General features: G+C 50.5%; 1 protein-coding gene across 3 annotated transcripts in view; it reads left to right on the forward strand.

Moving 5' to 3' along the window:
• The window catches only part of ANXA6 (annexin A6), a 48,949-nt gene that overhangs the window by 18,102 nt on the left and 7,666 nt on the right, over window positions 1–23,181 (forward strand). For all 3 annotated transcript variants that reach the window (XM_047872866.1, XM_047872876.1, XM_047872884.1), the window contains 15 exons: window positions 35–125; window positions 1,302–1,381; window positions 3,475–3,531; window positions 4,220–4,313; window positions 4,744–4,839; window positions 5,975–6,033; window positions 7,112–7,234; window positions 8,336–8,394; window positions 9,736–9,814; window positions 11,435–11,516; window positions 12,734–12,828; window positions 13,462–13,575; window positions 15,962–16,052; window positions 16,770–16,849; window positions 17,629–17,682. In XM_047872866.1, the coding sequence (XP_047728822.1) occupies window positions 35–125; window positions 1,302–1,381; window positions 3,475–3,531; window positions 4,220–4,313; window positions 4,744–4,839; window positions 5,975–6,033; window positions 7,112–7,234; window positions 8,336–8,394; window positions 9,736–9,814; window positions 11,435–11,516; window positions 12,734–12,828; window positions 13,462–13,575; window positions 15,962–16,052; window positions 16,770–16,849; window positions 17,629–17,682 (1,254 nt within the window). The remainder of the gene's footprint in view (window positions 1–34; window positions 126–1,301; window positions 1,382–3,474; window positions 3,532–4,219; window positions 4,314–4,743; window positions 4,840–5,974; window positions 6,034–7,111; window positions 7,235–8,335; window positions 8,395–9,735; window positions 9,815–11,434; window positions 11,517–12,733; window positions 12,829–13,461; window positions 13,576–15,961; window positions 16,053–16,769; window positions 16,850–17,628; window positions 17,683–23,181) is intronic.

The raw sequence follows: 23,181 nt of genomic DNA on the forward strand, positions 1-23,181 counted from the left end.
AGCCCCGACGCCTGTGTCCCTTCTCTTCTCCCAGGGCATCGGCACTGACGAGAAGTGCCTCATTGAGATCTTGGCTTCTCGGACCAATGAGCAGATCCACCAGCTGGTGGCAGCATACAAAGATGGTGAGATGGGCCGAAGGGGCCGTTCAGCACTTTCAGATAGGCAGTGAGGGTAATTGCAAGGGTGGGGCCCTAAGACTCTCCATCCACCTGCTTTCCTCTTTCCCTCTGATCTGTCCATCATCTCACCCGCTCATAAATAGCTGCCCTGTGCAGCACTGCTCTAGGTTCTCAGGATATGGTGGGAGGGCAAAACCCATGTCATCCTTGCCCCCTAGAACTCGCAGACTAACAAGGTGACAAGGGATACAGACGAGACACAGGTAAACACGGTGATGACACATTGTGGTTAAGTGTTATGAAGGAAACAAACGAGGTAACAAGAATCAGACTTTAGGGGCGCCTGGGTGGCGCAGTCGGTTAAGCGTCCGACTTCAGCCAGGTCACGATCTCATGGTCGGTGAGTTCGAGCCCCGCGTCAGGCTCTGGGCTGATGGCTCAGAGCCTGGAGCCTGCTTCCGATTCTGTGTCTCCCTCTCTCTCTGCCCCTCCCCCGTTCATGCTCTGTCTCTCTCTGTCCCAAAAATAAATAAACGTTGAAAAAAAAAATTAAAAAAAAAAAAAGAATCAGACTTTAATTGGGGAGGACCTGCTCCAGACAAGTGGTCAGGGAAAGCGTGTTTTGGGAGGAAATGAGAAAGAAGGAACCTGTTGTGGAAGGAGAGGGGAGAAGATCCTGCAGGCAAAGGGAACAGCAAGTCCAAAGGCCCTGGGGCAGAATTAATTCTGGTAGCCAGTGTGAGGCCAGAAGGGTCGAGAGCAGGACAGGGTCACATGGGGCCTTGCAGGCCAAGAGGAGGCAGTGTTTTATTCCAAGAATAGTGGGAAGCAGGGGAGCTCATGATCAGAGAGGGCTTCAAGAGTCACCTTTGTTGCTGTGGATTGGAGGGTGAGGGGAGCAGAAGCAGGAGGGAACAGTTAGAAGGCTGTAGCCACCGTCCAGGTGAGCAGCCATGGTACCCTGGGTAGATGGCACAGGTGGGGATAAGGGAAGTGGGCAGATTCCATCTCAGTGTGTCAGGGTCAGTACAAAGCACTGTGAAAGATACATCCTGGGTCTTTCCACGGCCATCATGGAGACTAGGTTTTGGGATTTGTAACAAATATCTGATCGTCTTGGATAATGGATCCCTGAGGTCTCATGGGGATGGGACTAGAACTTGTGTTCCTTCCCTGCAGCCTACGAGCGAGACCTGGAGGCTGACATCATTGGCGACACCTCTGGCCACTTCCAGAAGATGCTCGTGGTCCTGCTCCAGGTTGGTCTACGTGGGGGCCCTCCCTGGAGCTCTCTACCAGAGTGCAGGCAGAGGGCTGTGGGCACCTTCGGCCTGTTGCCCCAGACAGGGTGGTCTGTGAGGGGCTCCTTGGTGGCTCCTCAGGTATAAAGTCCTCATAAGCTGTGGCCGCTCCCTCCCCCAGCTGCCCTTTTATCCTCGAATTTGAGATGGGTTCTCTCTGGCTCCTGTGGGTATAGAATCTGAGCATCCAGGGGACTGCTCTGTTGTCCTCGGTTTGTAGAAGCGAGAAGACGACCCGCATTTCTCTGTCTCACGTCCCTTCTCTTTTGTGCCCAGAAATATTCTCTCCTATGGCCTTCCTCTCCCCACCCTCTCTCTCGCCCCTCCCACTCCTCTCCAGGCCTCTCTCCTGCCATTGTTTTCCCAGCTGTGTTTGACACGGCTGGCACGTCCCTGTGTCGCCAGCAGAGATGTGGCCTTTCTGGGGCTGCCTGCATTGCATCTCCCACAGCCAACCCCCGCCACCCCTGCCTCCCACCCACGAGTACTTAAAAAGGGACCATGAAGAGGCTGCAGATGGTGTCCACAGCCCACTTCAATCTGCCAAGGTTTTTTTTTTCTGTTGGTTTTCCCATACAATGTGTTTAAAAATTTTTTTTAAATGTTTATTCATTTTGAGAGAGAGAGAGAGTGGGGAGGGGCAGAGAGAGAGGGAGACACAGAATCCGAAGCAGGTTGCAGGCTCTCAGCTGTCAGCACAGAGCCCAATGCGGGGCTCAAACTCACAGACTGTGAGATCATGACCTGAGCTGAAGTCGGACGCTCAACCGACTGGGCCACCCAGGCGCCCCGACAATGTGTTTTAAAAAAAAAAAAAAAATGCTTTGAGTTAGTTGCTAACATTTAAAAATAGGGAGCTTTTGCTCAAAAGCCAGATTTCTACATTCTTTTGAATAACTGAAAGTTCTGGCAACAGCAGGCTTGTGTTCTCTGTGACGGCAGGGGGCTAGAAAACATGTCCCGCTCCACTGCCCCACCTTCACCTGCCCGGCTGCCTGGAAGTCTCTGTGACCACAGGCTCTGTGGGGACAGGTATTGAGAAGTTTGAAGCCCAGCTCCAGGGACCAAACTTTTAGGAAGTTTTATATAGAAATTCAGCCACTTCTTTGTTTCTTTCACCTCGTCCCTTCCCGTAACACATTCTACCATGGCTGCCACCAGGCTTTTTCTCCGTTGCCATAGCAATCCGTATCCGATATGAAGCAGCTGGGGAACGGTCAGGAACATCAGGAGTAGGAAAGTGTGACCTTTGCCCCCATGTTCAAAGCCACTTGTTCTGGAGAGGAGAGCTCCAACTCCTCCCCAGCATCTAACAGCCGGTGGGCAGTGTGGCGGCATGGATTGTAAATGTGGGTGCTCTGTCTTCTTAAGCTCAGTCCCCAAGAGAAGCAAGGGCTTTGGGATCCTGAGATGCACAATCCAGGGGTGAAGAGGAGTTAAGCAGTAGGTCTGACCTGTGCCCACGTAACTAAGATGTCCAGTAAGGCTGGGCCCTGTCCCCTGGGAGTATTGTCCTTTTTCGGATGGGACACAGAGCGTGGGCAGAGCAGCAGAAGCACCAGTAGGATTTGGTGCCTTCACTGCTTGTGAGCTCGGATCTCAGGGTCGAAGTCTCAGATCCTCACTGGTGAGTTCTTTGGGTTAAGTTATGGGAGCCCTCAGTAGAACGCAGACGTGCAGACTCTTTACCCCTGCAGTATCATTGTTGGAGGGCATCGTGAGCCATACCGGGACTTGTGTGGGGTCCTGTTCTCAGTACAGGCCCTTGCTTGCTCTGGGATGGGACACCTGGAGGGACCTTGGTCATTGCCCCGACTCTCCTCTTCCATCCCAGCTCTGAGGATAAAGGGAAAAGCCAGTGGGCGGGACCCTACGATTCCCTTTCACCAAGTAGGTGCTTTGGCTTTGATGAAGTGGCAGCCGTAAGTTACTGCTCCAGGACACTTCTGGGCCACCACCCTCCCTGTTTCCACCCCTGGCATCCAGGCCTTCCCCTCCCCACCGTCCCTGGCTCTGGTATTTGAACCTCATGTACCCATGTCTCTGCCCAGGGAACCAGGGAGGCAGACGATGTGGTGAGCGAGGATTTGGTGCAGCAGGATGTCCAGGTAAACCAGCACCAAGGGAGGCACAGCAAGGGAGCCCCAAGAGAGGGGAGGTTGGGGATCCGGGGAAGGGTCCCAGGTGAAGCAATGTGCATGAAACACCAGAAATAACCAGTTCACGGCCAGCATTTTTATAGCACGTTGTTGAAGAAAGGATTTATTATCTTTCAAAGGCACACAATGTATACAAAGTTGGTGAGATATATTTTGGAGCTTTTGTCATTCATTCATTCATTTGTTCAGTTAATTAATATTTATTGAACACCTACTATGTGTCAGACACTCGGCCAAGCACTGGGGAATCACTCGTGAACAAAATCAGACAGTGTTGGGAGAGACAGGCATACAAACACCTTCTCTATGGATATATCATTACATATATATCGTTATAATACACAGTGGAGCAAAGCTATAGAGAAGCAGAAAACTGTAGGAGCCTAGAAGTGGGAAGGAGGGGAGGAAAGAGAACTCTGCTTTGGGGATATCAGGAAGTACTTTGAGAACAAATGGGACATTTACTCTGGGGCTTGAAGGTTGAGTAGTTCTCCCAGAAAGAGAAGAAGGTATACAGGTGTATGCAAAGGTCCTGAGGCTACCAATTACTGGTATGATCAGGGATCCAGCAGCAGTTGATTGGCTTGGCCAGGGAGTTCTCTCCTCTTTCAATGAAGCCCTTCCTCTTTCCTTTCAGGACCTGTACGAGGCAGGGGAACTGAAATGGGGAACAGATGAAGCCCAGTTCATTTACATTTTGGGAAATCGCAGCAAGCAGCATCTTCGTTTGGGTAAGTTCCAGAGAAGAAAGACCTACAGCTGGTCCCTTAGGGTTGTGCCTGGAATTCCATTCTTTTTTCCTTTTCTCCTAATAGAGCACAATAGCTACTTCATCTACAACTCAAGTACTAGTTCCAGTTTTATTAGATGGTGGTCTGTATAGTCCCTCAGCAAAGTCCTTAACAGGACGCTCAACCTTTCCTTCTGAGTACCAATTCTGTCCTCATGCTGGAGTGAAGTATATGTAGTCTCACTTCATACACGGCATGAGTGCACAGTGGCCGGTGGTGTGCCAGGCCTCCTGCCAGCTAGCTCCTCAGATACCAGCCCTACCTTCATGTTGGGCACTCAAGTCCTGGCCACAGCGCCCTCCCCTCCTGAGGTCTTGGGTTCTTCTCAGTGTTATGGGAAACTCTCAACATCCTTGTCTCTCTGACTCAGTGTTTGATGAGTATCTAAAGACCACGGGGAAGCCGATTGAAGCCAGCATCCGAGGGGAGCTGTCCGGGGACTTTGAGAAGCTGATGCTGGCTGTGGGTACGTCCTGACCTTGCATTCCTAGGGGCTTTGCTGGATTCTGGGATTCTGGCCCAGGAACAGGGGGCCAAGAATGAAAAAGGGGGGTTATGTGGTATGGAGGCAGGAAGGAGAAAGTCGGATGGGCGATGGATTCTGAAGGCTGGCCAGAGCACATGGAGGCAGGGAGGGGAGCCTCAGGCCCGGACTTCCTGCCACTCCGTCCCCCGGTGTGTGTGGGAGGGTGAGAGAGAACGCTGAGCCTGGGGAAATAACCAGCGGGAGGGCGGACTTGGCATAGAGCATATACGGTGTGCTGGGCGCTGCACTGAGTGTTTAATCTTGAAGAAAGACCCAGGAGTGGGCATTATCTCCATTTCACAAATGAGGAAACCACATCTCACGGAGGTCGTGTCACTTGCCAGAGAGTGGTTTTGTAATGACTTGGGGGGTACTCTGAGCATGGGGCGTGCCAGGAGCTGGCTAGTTGGTGGTGGAGTCAGGGTTCAAACCCAGGGGCTTCTCCCAGATCTGCCGTTGACTTGGAGCAAGTCACTGTCCTCTCTGGGTGTCAGTGTCCTCATCTGATAAATGGGGGCAGGAAGGATGGACTGCCTGACCCAGAGGCCCTTAGAAGCTGGACATTGCAGGAGTCGCTATGTCTGCACCTAGGGTAGGTAGTATGTGCGTTTTGGAGGGGGGAGAGCTGTATCCCCAGGCTATCTTCTTGCACAGAGCTGCCCCTACCAAGTCTGTTTCAGGCAGTCAGCCTCTAGCCTGCCCTGTCAGCAAGATCCAAAGTGATGTAGCTGCCAGTACCTCTCTGCAGCGGAGGCTAAAGAAACATCTTTCCCAGTTCCACCCCAGATGCTACCCCCCCCCCCCACCTGGCTCAGTTTGCCTGCAAAACCCCAGAGGACTAGAAAGATGAAGTGGGTTTTTGAGATGCACGTCCCACGTTTCAACAGCCCCTATTTCCTGATTTCGTTATGCTCTGGGTTTGCGTTAAAAATGGGTGGGGCCTCAGGTTATCAGGAGCCTGGTTCTTCCTGGGTTTGCACTTGGGAGTCCCCAGGGAGTAAAAACAAAGAGGGGGTCAGGCCACCCTGACCCGGAGACCGCCAGAATAACTCTGCCTCTTCCTCCCTCCTCTCAGTGAAGTGTATCCGGAGCACCCCAGAGTATTTTGCTGAAAGGCTATTCAAGGCCATGAAGGTGTGTGGTGGGGTTGGTGGGAACCAGCTGGGGTGGGGGTGGGGGGATCTATACCCATCCCCATGGGACTGTAGAGATTCTTTGACAAGTCTTTGGGGCCCACTGGCCAAGGAGCCTTCAGGGGATTGGACACAGGAGAGAGTGATGGGCACTCTTCCCAGGTGAGCTCCCGAACCTGGGATGCTGTCCGGTCATGCACCTTCCCACCCAAATACCTACTCTAACTTCCTGATTGACCACAGGGTGTCATGACAGCCTGCACATGATCCGTCAGCCAGATGGGCTGGAAACCCACACTCTGAAAAAATCTTAATTAACCAAAATGACTAATTAACCAGTGTACGTAGGCTAGACCACTCTGGAAGATACTTGTTCTTGTCTGCTAAGGCTCGTGATGTTTATCCCAGTGACCCAGCAATTCTACTCTGGATGTGTACCTGAGAACAGTGATTCCCACGAGTTTGTGCAGAGGACACACAGCAACTGATGACAATTCCATAGCACAGCAGGGTGCATGAATGTAGTCATTTGTGGCCAGATGCCACAGACCCAAGGCCCCGGGAACTCAGGCCTTCCCAGCCCTGTGTGTCCAGCCCACAAGGGCAAGTGAACTGTAGCCCGTTCACTGTCTTTCATTGTGCCAGAGTAAAGCCTGGCAGCTCAGCCGGGGAGAGATGGCTCCTGTGTGCATGCATTCATGAGACTGTTCGTGTCAGTACTGGCCATATTAGGAAAGAATGAGAAACAACCCAGTGTCCGTCAGGAGTACCAGGAGAAATGAATGGACAGTGGTGTATTTACATAGTTCCGAGATGTACAGACCTAAACAGTATATGCTTAGAGTTGCAAAGTTATGGTAAAATGATAAGGAAAACCAAGAATGGGGCTGATGTTTGGGGAGGGAACATCGAAGCAGGATGGACACGTGGGGAGCTTCAGGGAGAGTGGCAGTATTTTGCTTCTTTTGTTCTTCCTTTTAATGTCTCATCATGACCATGGTATTTTCACCTAAGCTGGGGGCTGTTTGCACTTGAGCCTCCGCTCACATCCCTGTCCCCCAAACCCATTTGTTTTCCAGGGCCTGGGGACCCGGGACAACACCCTGATCCGCATCATGGTCTCCCGTAGTGAGCTAGACATGCTGGACATTCGGGAGATATTCCGGACCAAGTACGAAAAGTCCCTGTATAGCATGATCAAGGTGAGCGGAGCTAACGGGGGGTACGGAGAGGAGCAGAGGGCTCGAGAGCCACTCCCAGGAGAAAAGAGCCGTCCCAGAGAGCTAGGAGTCTCTTGGGGATTCCAGGAGCCCCTGCCTCGTGGCGCATTCAGGGAATGGAAAGCAATTCGATAGAGAAGCAAGCGTCTGGTGGTACTTGAGTCCCAAAGCTCCAGAGGAAGGCGGGACTGGGTCAGGAAGGGCATGCAGGCTGAATTAAGGGTGAGGACTCTATCCCAAAGGCAGGGAGAGGTCAGGCTCCAAGGGGGAGAATGCTTGGCCCCAGGCCAGGTGATTTGTAATGACTGGGGGGGGTCTAGCCCATGAGACTTGGCCGAGAGAGAGAGAGAGAGAGAGAGAGAGAGAGAGAGAGAGAGCTGGGTTGTTTTCTTTTTGTGGACGAGTGAGATCAAGCTTTTATGAGGTCCAGCTACGTTCCCCAAAGTATATTTCCAAAGAGGAGTTTTATAGGTATTACGTGCAAAAATGTGCCATGAGAAATGTTTGGAAAAAACTAGTTTAAGTAAAGATAAGCACGTTGGTTTATTTCAGAACTTCTCACGGCCTTTTACCATGTCAAGTCCCGTTATGAAGCTCCGGGAGGGATATAAAATAGGCTACATCTATTTGTTCGGTTTTGGCATTTCCCGGTGTTTTTGCTCATAGAGCCCTATTTTCTTGGAGTATTTCAGTTGGAAGGGCTGGGCTGGGGATTATCTGGGGATAGTGGGGCTCGGGGGCCAGCTTTCACCGGCTTGGGAGAGCAGCGAGCATCTTCACGTTCAGTGAAATCTGCTGATGGCTCGAAAGCATCCCTTGTTGGAAGTATTTACACACAGAAATTGGCAGTTGTTACAAATCGGGGCTTTTTTGCTTTTGTTCCCAGAGACTAGGTTGTTAAATACGTGCCAGCATTACCACTGTTTGGTGGTCTTAGCCACTACCCCCGGACAGGGGTAGAGTCGGGGCTGCTATGAATAAATGTTCAGCCTTCCCCTATCCGGGCCCGTGTAGAACCTTCCCTCCTAGTCCAAGGGGAGCCCAGGAGTGAGTGAGAGGTAACCTTTGTCTCTTTCTCCCCAGAACGATACCTCTGGCGAGTACAAGAGGGCTCTGCTGAAGCTATGTGGGGGTGACGATGAGTAAGTGTCTCCTTGGCCCCAGGCTGGAGGGAGTGGCCTCGGGGGGTGGCAGGCCTGGACTCCCCAGCCCTCATCCTGATGGATGGATGGATTGGATGAGCGTGGGGCTTCCTCGGTGCCAGGAACAGCGCACAGGTGAAAGTCTGTCTGTGTGTGTGAACGTGAATGTACTCTCCCAGACGTGGAGATGTCTGCTCTTGTGACCTTGGAAAGTCAGTCTGGGGGTGTGGACTGGAAGCCAGAATGTGAGGGTCCAGGCCCTGCTACTTCATAGCTGCCTTTCTGTTTCATCAGCTGTTAAATGGAAAACATACAGGTGCCTGCTCTGCGTACTCATTTGTTCATCGTACTTGTGACAAGTACCCTCTGTGAGCAGGCATTGCGGGGAAGGACCGGTGAGGCCCACAGCCCGGCGACGTACACAGACCAGTGCAGGGTGGTCTCGGGATGGGGAAAGTATACATGTCTATGAATGCACAGATCAGGGCACTAGCCCATCCTGGGGGAGGCTCCTGGAGGTAATGAGGCAGAGAGGCCCAAGGAGGAAAGTGAGGAAGAGGAGGAGGTGAAGACAGGGTCTGAAGGAGAGTGGGTGGAGGAAAGGCCTAGTGATGTGCAGGGGTAGCCTGGTTCGTTTCTGTAACCGAGGCCACACTTTTGCAGAGTGCCAGGGAAGAGAAGAGGCTGAGAGGTGGGCGGGACCTGTGGGCCTCCTCCTGGCATAGGAACCTCTCCCCGGGGTGGTGGGAGCCATTGAAGAGATTAAGTTGGGCTTGACTTGACCAGATTTGTGTGCTAGGAAGGGAGCTGTAGGTACTCTGATTTTCCCTCCCAGGGCTTATAAGGATCCAGTTAAGTGAGGAATAGGAGAACCTCCTATTAACCTCTGACAAGTGCCTTGGGGGTTGATTTCAGTTCAACAGACATTTACTGAGCCCTTGATATACGCAGGTGCTTTATAGGAGGCGATAAAGAGGTGACATGGCCATAAGCTGGTCATGGACTTGTTTGAAATGGGAGACTTGGACAGAAATCACTCAAGTTATAAGGAAGAAAGGGGAGGTCAGAGGATTCGAGAAATCCCATCCCGCTGGGAACTTGGGGCCAGGAAGGCTGCTGGGCAGAACCAGCATTGCAGGGGGTCTCAAGAGAGGGTAGAAGGTTTTCAGAAATGGGGGAGAGGACTCTGAATGGATGAGGCTAGAGAGAAGGTGGAGCCAAACAGATTTACTTAAAGCCTGTGTCGGCGTATGTGTGTGTACGTGGCTGTGTGTTGTGTGTGTGGAGCCTTGCCCACGATGACGTTCCCTCCTGTCCTCTCCCCAACCCCCTCCATTCCAGTGCTGCTGGCCAGTTCTTCCCGGAGGCAGCGCAGGTGGCCTATCAGATGTGGGAGCTTAGTGCAGTGGCCCGAGTAGAGGTCAGACCCTCCCCACCTCCTGCTTGACCTGTTGACCACAAGCTTGGACTCTTCTGCTCGCACCTTCCTGCTGCTCTGTTTGGCACCCAGCCGCCCCCTGGTGGCCAACCTGAGACATTGGTTTCCCACATCTGAAGCTTCCTTGTCTTCTAGGAGTGATGAGTTTCTGGTGTGGGCATCTGATTCCTGCATTAACTTCTAACACACTGGGAAGCGTTGTGGCCCACTAACTACTAACAGGGCTTGCTGAATGGAGACATATCTGGTTGTGTGGAGAGGCCTGTCTCATCCTGGGGCAGACAGTTGGCCTTTGGAGGCATGAAAACAGAACAGAGGGGCACCTGGAGGGGCACAGGACGATTCGAGGTTGTTCTGACCACCCGGAGACCCAAGGTCCACAGAAGTACTTGGGGAAAACCGTTCCAGGCCCTGGTAACACTTGGTCCACGTGAAAACGTTTGGAACCTTGTGATCTGTTACTCACCTACCAAGCCCCCTCTTTCTGGGCCTCTGTCTCCATGTTTAGAATGAGGTGTTAAACACAGCAAGCTCAGTGCCTTCCCAGGGCTCTTGAGCTCTGATGCTCTAGAACAGCATTTCCCAAATTACAAGGCAAGAGCTGTCATTGCAGGTGACCTTAAATTATATAAGAAATGAATTAGTGTGGAGGTGGGGAGCCTCCGTGGCATTAAATAAGACTGAACCTCACGGAGTGAGAGCGTTACTCCTTTTCGACTTCATCAACGCAACTCATTTTGTCAGAGAGGCCCCATTGGGTGCCACACTCCCCAGCTTTCCTTTTTCACAAACAACTTAGAGAGCCGGCTTCAAGTTCAGAGCTTTTGGCGAGCAACGGCGTCTCGTTAAATTTGGTGATGTTTGACAACGTCGTGGTTTTCTCTTTCTTACATTTATTTTCATGGCTTATCATCTGTTTATGGCACATCATACCAATTTCCTCTTCATGAGAGCGGTGTAAAGTTATTTTCATTCATTCAGCAAATATTTTTTGAGTGCTTACTTCTGTTGTGGATACTTCGGATATCTCCAAGAACAAAATGAACAAAACTCCTTGCCCTTTAGGAGTATTTCAATGTACTTAAAGATGAACGCATTTAAGTAAAGCAGAAAAGTTGAATTACATAAAAATATGAAGAAATAACATAGGATGTATGCAAATATGACATCAGGAACCTCACTTAGGAGTGACTGAAATTTGGGAGATTCTGTTCTGGTATTTCAGGATATTTTGGTTGCCTTTTCACAGGGAGGGACTCTTGAAGAGGCAGGAGGGCCTTGGGGACAGGGCACAGTTCTAAGGGACTGGGGAGGCCCCAGTGGAGCTAGGACAGAGCTGACTTCCTGGGGCAGGAAGCTGGCCACTTTTCCCTTGACCAGCACTTGCCCTGCTCCCAGGCCTGGGTCTGTCTCTCCTCCTCTCTCTTTCTCAGCTGTAGGGCAGGGGCCTGTCTGCTGTGCCTTCACCCCTGCCTCTCTCCCCCCAAGCTGCTTGGTTTGGGGCTCGTGGGGAAAGCCTCCCTTCCCTTGCATGCTCCTCTAGTGGCTTGGCCCCCAGGGGGGCCTGCAGACACCTGCTGAGTCTCTTTCTGCTTCTTGCAGCTGAAGGGAACTGTGCGTCCAGCTGATAACTTCAACCCTGATGCAGATGCCAAAGCGCTGCGGAAGGCCATGAAGGGACTTGGTAAGGGGGCACGAAGGGGGCAGGCTGGCCTCTGGGGCAGCGGGCATGGCAGGTTTGGCAGCGGGCCAGGCAGGAGTAAGAGCTCAGGCCTCAAAGGAGGGTCCATAGAGTGAGGCAAATTTTATGTAAGTCTCTAACCTCCAGAGGAGACTCCTGGCTCCCTGAGTATAGGGAGCAGGGGAGTGAGGAGGTTTGTAAGGAACTTGGCACAAGCCCTTTCTAGTGCAGAAGAAAGTACGAGGTTATAAAGCCTGGGTTCTCCCACTGGCTTTGCCTTAGACTCACTCTGTAACTTTAGGCAAGTCCTTCAACCCCTCCAAGTGTCCACCCCCTCCCCGCCATGTGTAAAAGAAGAGATGTGGACCCATTGATCCAAGAGTCCCAGTTCTGGGCTGAGAGCGCCCTCTGCTGGTTATCACATCGCATTCTCCATTTGGAACGCGTGGGAAGAACCACTCTGGACAGATGCCCTGTTCTCAGAAAGGCCAGCAGGCACAGAGCATCCAGAATCTGGCTACTGTCCTTTCTCCCCCCAGTCCGTCTAACGGCACCTCCCAGGGGCCTTGGCTTAAGTTCTCTCCCTTCTGGGCCTCATCTTCATTTGTTTCCTGGGAATGATAATATCTACCGAGCACAGCTAGGACTGTAAGATGACAGGTATAAAAGCACTTGTGAAAGGTAGAGTCCTGTGCCAGGTCTGAGGTCCAAGGCATTAATCTGAGAGGCTTGAGGTGGTATCCTGATGTCTCCCAGAGTCAACTTGCTGTGGTTAGAAGGACTTGGGCTCCAGTTTCCAGGGAGTTGAAGAGGAGGGACATGGGGTCCCCGTGGGATTTAGATTGCCAGGCTAGAAGGATCCCCTAGTAACTATTCCGGGCTCTTCAGGGGATAGGTGTGGAAATTGAGCCTCAGAAAGGGGCCAAGACCTGCTCAGCCGTTGCCAGAACCAGGGCTGGAACTTGGAGGCCCTGACTCTCAACCCAGGGCTCCCTGCTCCTCTGGGGGTCTTTTTCTCAGCCAGTGAGCAGACAGATGGAAGTGCCAGGAGGAACCTTGGGGCAGTCAGTGGCTTGGGCCAGAGGCAGGCTTCCTGCAGGTGCTCAGGGGCCCTAGCCAGGCTTCTACCCTGCCTAAGATTGGGACAGCCCATCCGTGGGGGGACGTGGGGAAGCTGGGCCACGGGACTCCCTCTGAGCCGTGTGGCTTTGGTGATTCAGGAACTGATGAGGACACCATCATCGACATCATCACTCACCGAAGCAACGCCCAGCGGCAGCAGATCCGCCAGACCTTCAAGTCACACTTTGGCCGGGTGAGGCTTCAGCCGGGGGGGCCCGGGGCCCACACCCTCCCTCCTCCCAGGGGCGTGGCCTGTCACTGCCAGCTCTGCACAGTTGGGCACCTGGGTCTTCATGGCACTGGGGCTCCTGTGGCTCCCTGTGGCTCCCGTGTTCTTGGAGTATCTCCCACATCGGTTTCAGGCTGCCTGCAACACATTCTCTCCATCCCCCGCTTCCTTGTGATTGGTACCTGGGGGCAGAGATGAAGGACATGAGTTGTTTTCATGTAGCATTTTCTGGATCTAGGAGCTCCAGAGGCTTCAAAGCCCCAAGGCTGAGCGTCAATGATTATTGTGCCTTGGTGTCATGCTGGCGACTTTCCCCCGGGATGGAAACGATGTCCTTTGGCATGTCCCTTTCCTTGCCCGCCTCCTTGCCTCCAAGGAGAGTGGGTCTTCCTGCTGTTTTTTTTTTTTTTATCCTGCCCTCTTTAGCGTCCTCTAAATAGTAAACAAAGACAAACAGCAGCAAAGACAGACACAGTCTCCCTCTATCCCCTGCATTCACATGGAGCCCCCATTTCCTCATTCCATATCTCCTCCCTATCCTGGGTCACATGTGAGCAAGTGCTGATGTTGGCGTGACCTCGGCCCTGCCTTTTGTAGGACTTGATGGCTGACCTGAAGTCGGAGATCTCTGGAGACCTGGCGAGGCTGATTCTGGGGCTCATGATGCCACCGGCCCATTACGATGCCAAGCAGTTGAAGAAGGCCATGGAGGTATGGTGTGGGCACCGACGAGATGGGGTCTAGTCTGCAGGTGGTGGGGGGACACAGGTGCTCCTCACAAGCCCAAATGGCTTGGCTATAGCTCCTTGGCCGAGCCCTTCCCACGCCCGGTTCAAACTAGCATGAACACCAAAGGGGGTGTTGGCTCCTATAACTGAAAGGTAGAGGCCTCCCATCTGGTTTTAGACATGGCTGAGTCCAGGGACTCAAATAATGGTATGTGGCCTCTTATCTCTGCCCAACTTGGTTGTCTATCCTCTGTGGTAGCTTCACTCTCACAGACCGTTTCTCCTCGTCATAGACAGTAGGACGGCTGGTGTCTGTCCTACCAGCTAGCACCTCTGTTCCTTCTTCCTAGGCGTTCCGCCAAAATCTTGGCTTCTACTCTGGTTGATGCAAGTGAGGTCACATGCCCAGTGATTGGTGGTGTCACTGGGATCTCAGGGAGCAGTAGAGGAAGCAGAATGGATCTGGAAGGAAAACAACAGCAGTTGGATTCTGTATTCTAGTCCGGCCTCACCACTAACTTCCTGTGTGATGTTGGGCCACTTGCACTAAGTTTCCATGCCTTCAGCTGTGAAATGGGAGCAGTCATCCCTGCCCTTCAGACATTAGAGTGGGTCAAGCAAGGTCATGGGCATGGAGGGCACTATTAACTCTGAAGACCTGCCCTTGTGATTGGTTAGCAAGAAAGGGCATTGTGTCCTGGCGCAGCTGTTTCTGTAGCTGCTTTTCTTCCCGAGGCAGCAGCTGTACCCGGGACTGGTCTCCTTTCTAGGAGCATCCAGTAACCTGTCCCTGGCTCCATATACTAGCTCAGCTGCTTGTCTCAACCCACAAGGCAAGGCTTTTACTTTGTCCCCGTTTTACAAGTGAGGAAACTCATGTTCAGAGGCCAAATTACTTGATCAAAGTCACAGCATTATGAAATCACAGGGCGGGGATTCAGAACAACTCTGTCTGACTCTAGAGCCTGACCCAACAACCACATGAAACCACTAGGGCTTTTGGCCCGTTGAGGATTAAGAGAAGAAAACAGACATTCCCTGGGCAAAGCAAATCGAGATTATTGTCCATTTTAAATGCCCCGACAAAAAAGCAAATGATTTGAGAACACGGAGTTTAGAAGTTGAAGGGACCAGTAAGCTAATCTGACCTAACGCTTTCCATTCCCACAGTTTACAAATGGGAAACTGAGGGAGGCCCAGCACATCTGTGAGCTCGGGGAAGGGAAGGGTGGGGCTAGACCCTGGGTCTTAGGATGCTCTGAGGATCAGGCTGTCTTCCCCACGTGCTTGCTTTTAATAAAGAGCCTGTTAAGATCTCAGTCAGCCTCAGTCTGCTTGAGGTCAGAGAACCCACGGACTGGCTGACCAGCAGGCAGTAACCTCCAAGGGCAGTGAACGTGCCTTACTTTTTTTTTTTTTTTTTTAATTTTTTTTTTCAACGTTTATTTATTTTTGGGACAGAGAGAGACAGAGCATGAACAGGGGAGGGGCAGAGAGAGAGGGAGACACAGAATCGGAAACTGGCTCCAGGCTCTGAGTCATCAGCCCAGAGCCCGACGCGGGGCTCGAACTCACGGACCGCGAGATCGTGACCTGGCTGAAGTCGGACGCTCAACCGACTGCGCCACCCAGGCGCCCCAACTTTTTTTTTTTTTTTTTATAGTTGTGGCTGCAGCAGCTTGTTCAGTGACTGGCACATTGCAGGTGTTTAACAGATATTTAAATCTATCGATCGATCTGTCTTGTTCACCTCCCTCCCTTCCCCCAAAGTGGGGACCTTTGAGTAGCACATCCCCCCAAGCCACCTTAATCCAGAGGGCCTAATGTATCTGTCCATAGATCACTCATCAAATCCAAATATAAACAAATACGGCATGTTTTTTTCCTTAAAGCACAAAAATTTCTTCTTCTGGCAAAATAACATGTGAGAAAATACAGAGCAAAAAAAGAAGAAACTAGAAATCACCTGTGAGCCTTCGCCCACCCAGAGACCATAATCACTATTATACTGTGATGCATTACTTCTAATTCTTTTTATACCCTTATGTATAAATATTTATAGTCAGAGACATATGTGTATATGCCTTTTTATATGCACATACCCATATACCACATACTCTTTTCTTTTAAATTTTTGGCCCAAAGCACTTCTCATGGAAGGTTCTGGAAATCTTGACAAGCTGGCATGTTCCATCGTGATTGTGCTATCTCTGGTCTGGGGGTAAGGAGAAAATCCAGGAAGGCTTGGTGGTCTGTGTGATTGCCTCCTGGGTGGTTTCTTGGACCAGAGACCTCCTTGGCCGGGGCCCCTCAGGCCTCTGATGGAGGTCAGGGCTGTGGCTCAAGTGTTCTTCATCTTCACATTCTAGGGAGCTGGCACAGATGAAAAGGCTCTCATCGAAATCCTCGCTACTCGGACCAATGCGGAAATCCGGGCCATCTGTGAGGCCTATAAGGAAGGTGAGTGTGGGAAGCCTTGGGCCCAGTGCCGCTTGGAGGTGGTGGGAGAAGAGTGACCTCTCCAGCTCTGACGTCACCCCACTGCTCTGCCCCATCTCCCCTCGCTCAGGCACGAGGCTGTGATAAGCCCCTGGGTGTGCCCAGCCCTGTGTCTGAGGAAAGGGTGCCCCCGGCAGAGAGTCGCAGCTCCACGAAGGCCTGGAGGAAACAGTGAGAGGAGAGAATGTCCAGGCCTCTGGGGGACAGGAGGGCAGCGTCCTGGGTGGGTGGCCTGTGCTGTCACTCCGAGCCCTCATTCAGAAGGCCTGTGCTTGGTCACAATATTATTTTAAAGAATCTTGAGTACCCATCAAAAACGTTTAAACTTTCCCCTTATAAGCGGCTTTAAAGCAGTAGACCTTTTGAGCAGGGGAGTGACACGGCCTGAGCCCTGCTCATGGGTCTAACACCTGTCCTGCAGGAGGGAAGACAGGGAGGCTATGAAGCAGGAGAGGCAGGATTCCCAGAGTCTTCAGCTGGGACAGGGGGAGGGAGGTGATGGACTGGGGGCATCAGTGTCGCAATCCACAGTTCCATGGCTGGAGGCTCCCAAGAACCAACCACAAACTCCTTCATCCCCACCACTCCTGCCAATGCGCTCTGGCTCAAGTCTGAGGTTCTAGAAGCAGCCCCCCATCCTTGCCCAGCAGCTGCCCACACACCCTCTCTCTGTCTCAGACTATCACAAGTCCCTTGAGGATGCTCTGAGCTCAGATACGTCTGGACACTTCAAGAGGATCCTCATCTCTCTGGCCACGGTGAGTGAGTTCATGGCCCCCCCTGGGGGCCCGGGACGATGGCAGGGAGCTAGGAGCCCAGTCCTGATGAAGAAAGGGTGTCTTCCCCACCCACGTGCCTTCTCAGTCCCACTGCTGAGACCATGACTGCCTCATGTAAGGCCTTCTCCCACTGTTCACTTTCTTTTTCTTTTTTTTTAAAGTTTATTTATTTAGAGAGAGAGAGCACACAAGCAGAAGAGGGGCAGAGAGAGAGGGAGAGAGAGAATCCCAGGTAGGCTCTGCACTGTTAGTTCAGAGGCTGACGTGTGGCTTGATCCCATGAACTTTGAGATCGTGACCTGAGCCGCCAAGAGCCAGACACTTAATTGATTGAGCCGCCTGGGAACCCCTCACTGTTCAGTTTTCAAAGCTGGCTTGGTGCCACCTTCTCCCAGCAGGCCCTCCCCAGTGACCCTCAGCCCAGCTTTTTGGGCCCCCAGCTCATAGGGCAAAGCCACGTGGGTGACCTCCATACAACCCACAAGCTTCCTTCACCATCGCCTGACTTCCTGCAACCCGGTCGCCAGGCCCCGACACACAGCACTGCAAGCTCATTATGTCCGAGTCGCCCTGAGCTAAGTGCCTTCAGATTTAACGTTCACAACAGCCTCGCTCTGAGGGCAGGATTATTGCCCCCATGTGAAAGCTGAGAGAAAGGGTTCGGAGAGCCAGAGTAGCTGAGCCAACGTCCTGTGGCCGCTGAGGGGAAAAGAGGGTAGATGTGTGGCGACTGATCTTTCTCGCTGGTCCTGCTGCAGGGGAACCGTGAGGAGGGAGGAGAAGACCGGGACCAGGCCCGGGAAGATGCCCAGGTGAGAACCCCCCAAGCGGCTCTAGCTGACATCCGTCCGTGCCAGACCCTGGCTGTCTGGGAGTGGGGAAGGCCCCTGGCAGGGACATGGCTGACTTAGTTGGTGGATATTTAGACTCATGGACCCCTTGCACCTCTCTACCCCTTAGAAGCAAGACTTTGAGCGTTTTTACAACTTCCAGAAAGATTCTCATGACTGTGGTGCTGGTCCTACTGGCATTTCCTGGGTGAAGAGTAGGCTGAGAGCCCTCAGACCTTCAGAGCTGAGAGGGCCTTATAGATCATCCGGGTCAAACTCCTCATGTTACAGTGGGAAAATGGAGGCCCAGGGAGGATGAATAACTTCTGAAAGTCACACAGCAAATCAATGGCCCAGGTAGAATTGACCCAGAGGGAGCAGGTCCAGAAGCTTGCTGGGAAGGGGCCCTGAGTGCTAATGGTCTCAAGTTTATTATTTATGAAATGGAACCAAGATTGAAGGAAGTGTCCTGGGAAAACCTAGAAAATGAGTTCATCCGGGGCTGGGATCTTTGTCCTGCTCACTGATGTATCCAAAGTGGCACATGGTCAGAACTCAGTAAATATTTAATATTAAATGAATAATGGAGTCAAGGGTTCTCTTAGGTCTCTTAGCTGCTCTGCTTCTGTCCTGCTCCTTAGGCTGGGGCGCGTGAGGTCTGGAGGCTGGACAACCCCAAATCCATTATCCCTGAGAGTCCTTATGGTTGGGCAGTCCCTTCTGAGGCCATGTGCACTGTCCCCACTCACCTGTGCCTTGCTCCCAGTACCCTCTGGCCTGACCCCGGTCCAGGCGTTGGGCACAGACACCACAGACTGGGATCTGGCCCCGCTTCCTTTACAGTTGGTGGGTTGAAAAGAACCCTGATGGATTGGGGGTGGAGGCACCAGCTCCGACCCCTGCTCCGCCAACAGAGAAGTGGGGAGTGTTATACCAGCATCTGAGCTGCGAGAATCCTTAGCTATAACCCAACGGTTACGAAACTATAAAATGCATACCAATACAAAGCATGATGCTAAGACTGTTTTATACTTTATCATATTCCCTTTTTTACGGGAGGAAAATGAAGCTCCTATCCAAGGGTTTGGTTTCTAAGTGGCTGTGGTGTGACTTGAATCCAGGCCTGCCTGACTCCAAAGTTTATGCTAATACAGGACCCAGTATGGCAATTTCCCTGCAGCTTCCAGACCAGGTGGCTGCTGCTTTCCAGTTGTGCGGCCCCTGGTTTGGGATGCAGGTGTCAGAAGCTGCAGGGCTCTGTTTAAATGTGGTTTTCCAGCTGCATGTGGGCATATTTATGGGGGCTAGCCTGGGAACCCGCCCCTGGGGTGGCCTGTTGAGGCCACATTTCGTTCGCTTATTCAACATATGTGTATTAAGTACTACTACGAACAGTCTCATTGTGCCCTTGAGGGTATTTGAACGTGGCTTCCTCCTTAGAGCTCACCCCAAATCCATCCTCCACCCTGAAATTCATCCTCTAGGGAATGAGTCCACCTGGGGCCTACCTATGGGGCTGTGCTTCCAGTTGTGGCCAGCAGGGGACAGTAGTGGGCCACACTGGCTAACAGTGCAAGGACGAAGGGGTGAGAGAGAACCTGGGTGGAAACACGGAGGCCTGCCCAACTCAGCTGCCCGTCCAGATTCACAGATGCTAGACCCTGATTAGTCTTCGTGTGGGCTCATTTTCTTCGAGCCAGAATACTTGGTTTCAAAAGTAATACATATTCCTCTATAGAGCCTCTAGAAAATAGAGACGAGCCAAAATAAAGAAAGAAATCCATAACCTACTAGTAATAGCCATCGCTCGTATTCTGGAATATATCACTTTAGTTGTCTTTTTGTGTGTATATAAAAATGCATTCCTGATGTATAACAGTTAAAAATTAATATTCTGTGAGTACTGTTCCTATTGTTTTTAAAAACTGACATCCCTTCATGGCCATGTACTATTCCATTTAAGAAGCTACCAAGCTTTCTTTAACCAACCCTCTTCCTGGTCACCAACTCTTCCATCATATGCAGGAATGTTTTCCTTAAATAGGTTTCTAGAGGCGAAATGGGAAAGCCAGAGGAAAATGTATACAAAAATTGAAGGCGTTTGGTCTGTAGAGGGGCACCTGGGTGGCTCAGTCAGTTGAGCGTCTGACTCTTGGTTTTGGCTCAGGTCATGATCTCACAGTTCATGAGATCGAGCCCTGCATCAGGCTCTGTGCTGACAGCACAGAACCTGCTTGGGATTCTCTGTCCCTCTTTCTCTGCCTCTTCCCTGCTCATGCCCTTTCTCTCTCTCTCTCTCTCTCTCTCTCTCTCTCTCTCTCTCTCTCAAAAGAAACATTTAAAAACAACAAAAACAAAAATTGAAGGCATTTGGTCTGCAGAACCAGGTTCCTCCTAGAAAGATAATGCATATCAGTACTTGGCACTGTTTGTTTTACACCTTCTCCTTCCCACACTGTACCCTGGGTGTCTAGCACACCCCCGAGCTCTCAGAAGTCCAGGTCTGTTATTACAGTGTGTGTGTGTGTGTGTGTGTGTGTGCGTGTGTGTGTGCGCGCACGCGCATGTGCACGCGGTGTTCACCTGTTGCCCCATAGGGATTGCCGATAGCCTCCTTTCCATCCTCCCCATGTTCCAGTTTGAGCAACAAATAATATAGGCAATCTAATTACTGGAGACTCAGAGTGAAGAATTGGTGCCAGTTTGGGATACCTCAATCCCCAGGCTATTATTGTTAATATAACAGTTCTATTGAAATATAATTCGTATACCATACTATTGACCCACTTAAAGCCTATGCTTCAGTGACTTTTAGCATCTTCACAGATTGAATGCAACCATCACCACCATCAATTTTAGGACATTTCATCACCCCCCAAAGAAACTCTGTACATGTTGTACTTATTTCTCATTTCCTCCCAACCCTCCAGCCCTGAGTCACCACTAACTTACTTTCTGTTTCTATAGATTCACCCATTCTACACATTTCATATAAGTGGTGCCATACAATATGTGGCCCTTTGTGACTGGTGTCTTTCACTTAGTATGTTCAGTGTTCATCCACGTTTATCATATATCAGTACTTTATTCCTTCCCACTGCCAAATAATGTTTCATTGTATGTATATATCACCTTTTTTTTAAGTTTATGTATTCATTTTGAGAGAGGGAGAGAAAAAGAGCACATGTTTGGGGGGGTGGAATGATGGGGGCGGAGAGAGAAAGAGAGAATCCCAAGCAGGCTCCGAGTTGCACAGACCCTGATCTCGAGAACTGAGAGATCAGGACCTGACCCGAAATCCAGAGTCAGATGCTTAACTAAACCATTTAGGCACCCCGTCTTTTTTTTTTTTTTTTAATCCATTCATCAGCTAACTGACATTTGGGTTATTTCCACTTTGGGGCTATGCAGAATAATGCTGCTTGCTATAAACACATGTATGTGTTTGCTTTAGAAAATTTTTTTAATGTTTGTTTATTTTTGAGAGACAGAGACAGAGCACAAGTGGGGGAGGGGCAGAGAGAAGGGAGACACAGAATCCCAAGAGGCTCCAGGCCCTGAGTTGTCAGCCCAGAGCTCAACGCAAGGCTCGAACTCATGAATCATGAGATCATGACCTGAGCTGAAGTTGGGCACTTAACCAACTGAGCCACCCAGATGCCCCACATGTATACATGTTTGTGTGTGCACATATTTTCATGTCTCTTAGGTACATAGGAGTGGAATTGCTGGGTCCTATGATAGCTGTATGTTTAACTTTTGGAGGAACTTCCCAGATTGATTTTTGCCCGAAGTAGCTAGGCTAATAAGGAAAAGCCTTTGTGTCAAATGTTTGGAAAATTATTTTAGCATCCCACTGCATTTTTCATATTACACATATTACTGTCTTAAAGATGCTTTGAAAAAACAAATATGTCTGGGGTCCTCTGGCTCAAATAAATGAAAAATGACACGTCAGATTCTTTTGAAAAGAATGCTAGCATTTTTAGCACCACTTTTTAAAAATTGTGGTGAGAGGCACATAACACATAATAAAACATGACACATAGTAAAAGTTGCCATCTCAACCATTTTTAAGTATACAGTTCAGTGACGTCAAGGACATCCACGGTGTTGTGCAACCATCACCACCAGCCCTCTCCAGAACCCTTTTCATCTTGTAAAACTGAAACTGTGTGCTCATTAAACAGTAACTGCCCATCCCCCTCCCCCTGCCCCGGCAACCACCATCATACCCTCTGTCCCTGTGAATCGCACTACGCTGGGGACCACGTGCAATTGCAATCAAATAGCATTTCCCTGTTTGTAACTGGCTTATGTCACTTTCCGTAATGTCCTCATGTTTCAGCCAAGTTTTTAATATAAAAAGGGGTGAATAAAAGCCAAAAGGATCCCATAATCCCAGTAGCCCCAACAACACCTATCTGACATTAAAAGAAAGCATAAAAAGAACGCATTCGCACATTGAGAAGATGTGAACATAAAATCTCCGGAAAAATAAAATGCACAAGCTTTCCCAGCCCTTCTCTTCAAAGGTAACCACTGTCCATCTTGACTTGTGCCTCTAGCTTGGCTTACCACCAAATACGTAAGTGTGACTGTGCATTTACCTTTCCTTAGCTAAACTTTTTTTTTTTTCCTAAAGATTGGCTTTCCAGGCCTTTTTTCCCCCTAAGTTTATTTGCTTATTTTGAGAGAAACAGAGAGAGAGCACAAGTAGAAGAGAAGCAGAGAGGGAGAGGGAGAGAGAGGATCCCAAGCAGGTTCCTCGTTGTCAGTGCAGAGGCCAGTGCGGGGCTCGATCCCACAAACTGAGATCACAACCTGAGCCGAAACCAAGAGTCGGACACCTAACCACCTGAACCATCCAGGCACCCCGCCCCCAGCCTTTTCTTAGCTAGATAAAAGGAACATTATTATACACATATGCTATCCTTAATTTTTTTGCTTAATTTAAAGGGAAACTCTCCTTATCAGTCTACTGTGCTGATGAGAGTTTCCTTTAAATAATACTCTTTTTAGTAGTTGCATGGATTTCCATTATTGGGTAGCCATAGTGTGCTTATCAAATCATCGGGCTATTAGTAGTTTCCAGTTTTTCTCTGTCACAAAGTTATGCTGCAGTGAACACCTTGTATTATATCTTGAATGGCTTTGGCCAATCTGTTGATAAAGGCACACTCCTAGCCACATAACCGCTTGATCAAATGGCAGGTGCATTTAAAATTCTGAAAGACGTTGCCCATTTATATACCAGAAAGAGGTTTCTACAGCATAAGGCTATTGTGAAGTTTATAAAGAGGATGGTTTTGGTTTGCCCAATAGAAAAAAGTGGTCGGCAGAGTTTCAGAGAAACAGGCAAGGGCAAAACCCAGTCTAGGGAATACAGGGCTGGCTGTATTTTGTTCCCAGGCACTCCGGGCTCTGCTGCTTGCCTAACAAAATAGTGCCTTAATGACTCAGCGTAGCACAGTGATTAAA

This window comes from Prionailurus viverrinus, chromosome A1 (genome assembly GCF_022837055.1).
Source record: "Prionailurus viverrinus isolate Anna chromosome A1, UM_Priviv_1.0, whole genome shotgun sequence".
Taxonomy (NCBI): Eukaryota; Metazoa; Chordata; class Mammalia; order Carnivora; family Felidae; genus Prionailurus; species Prionailurus viverrinus.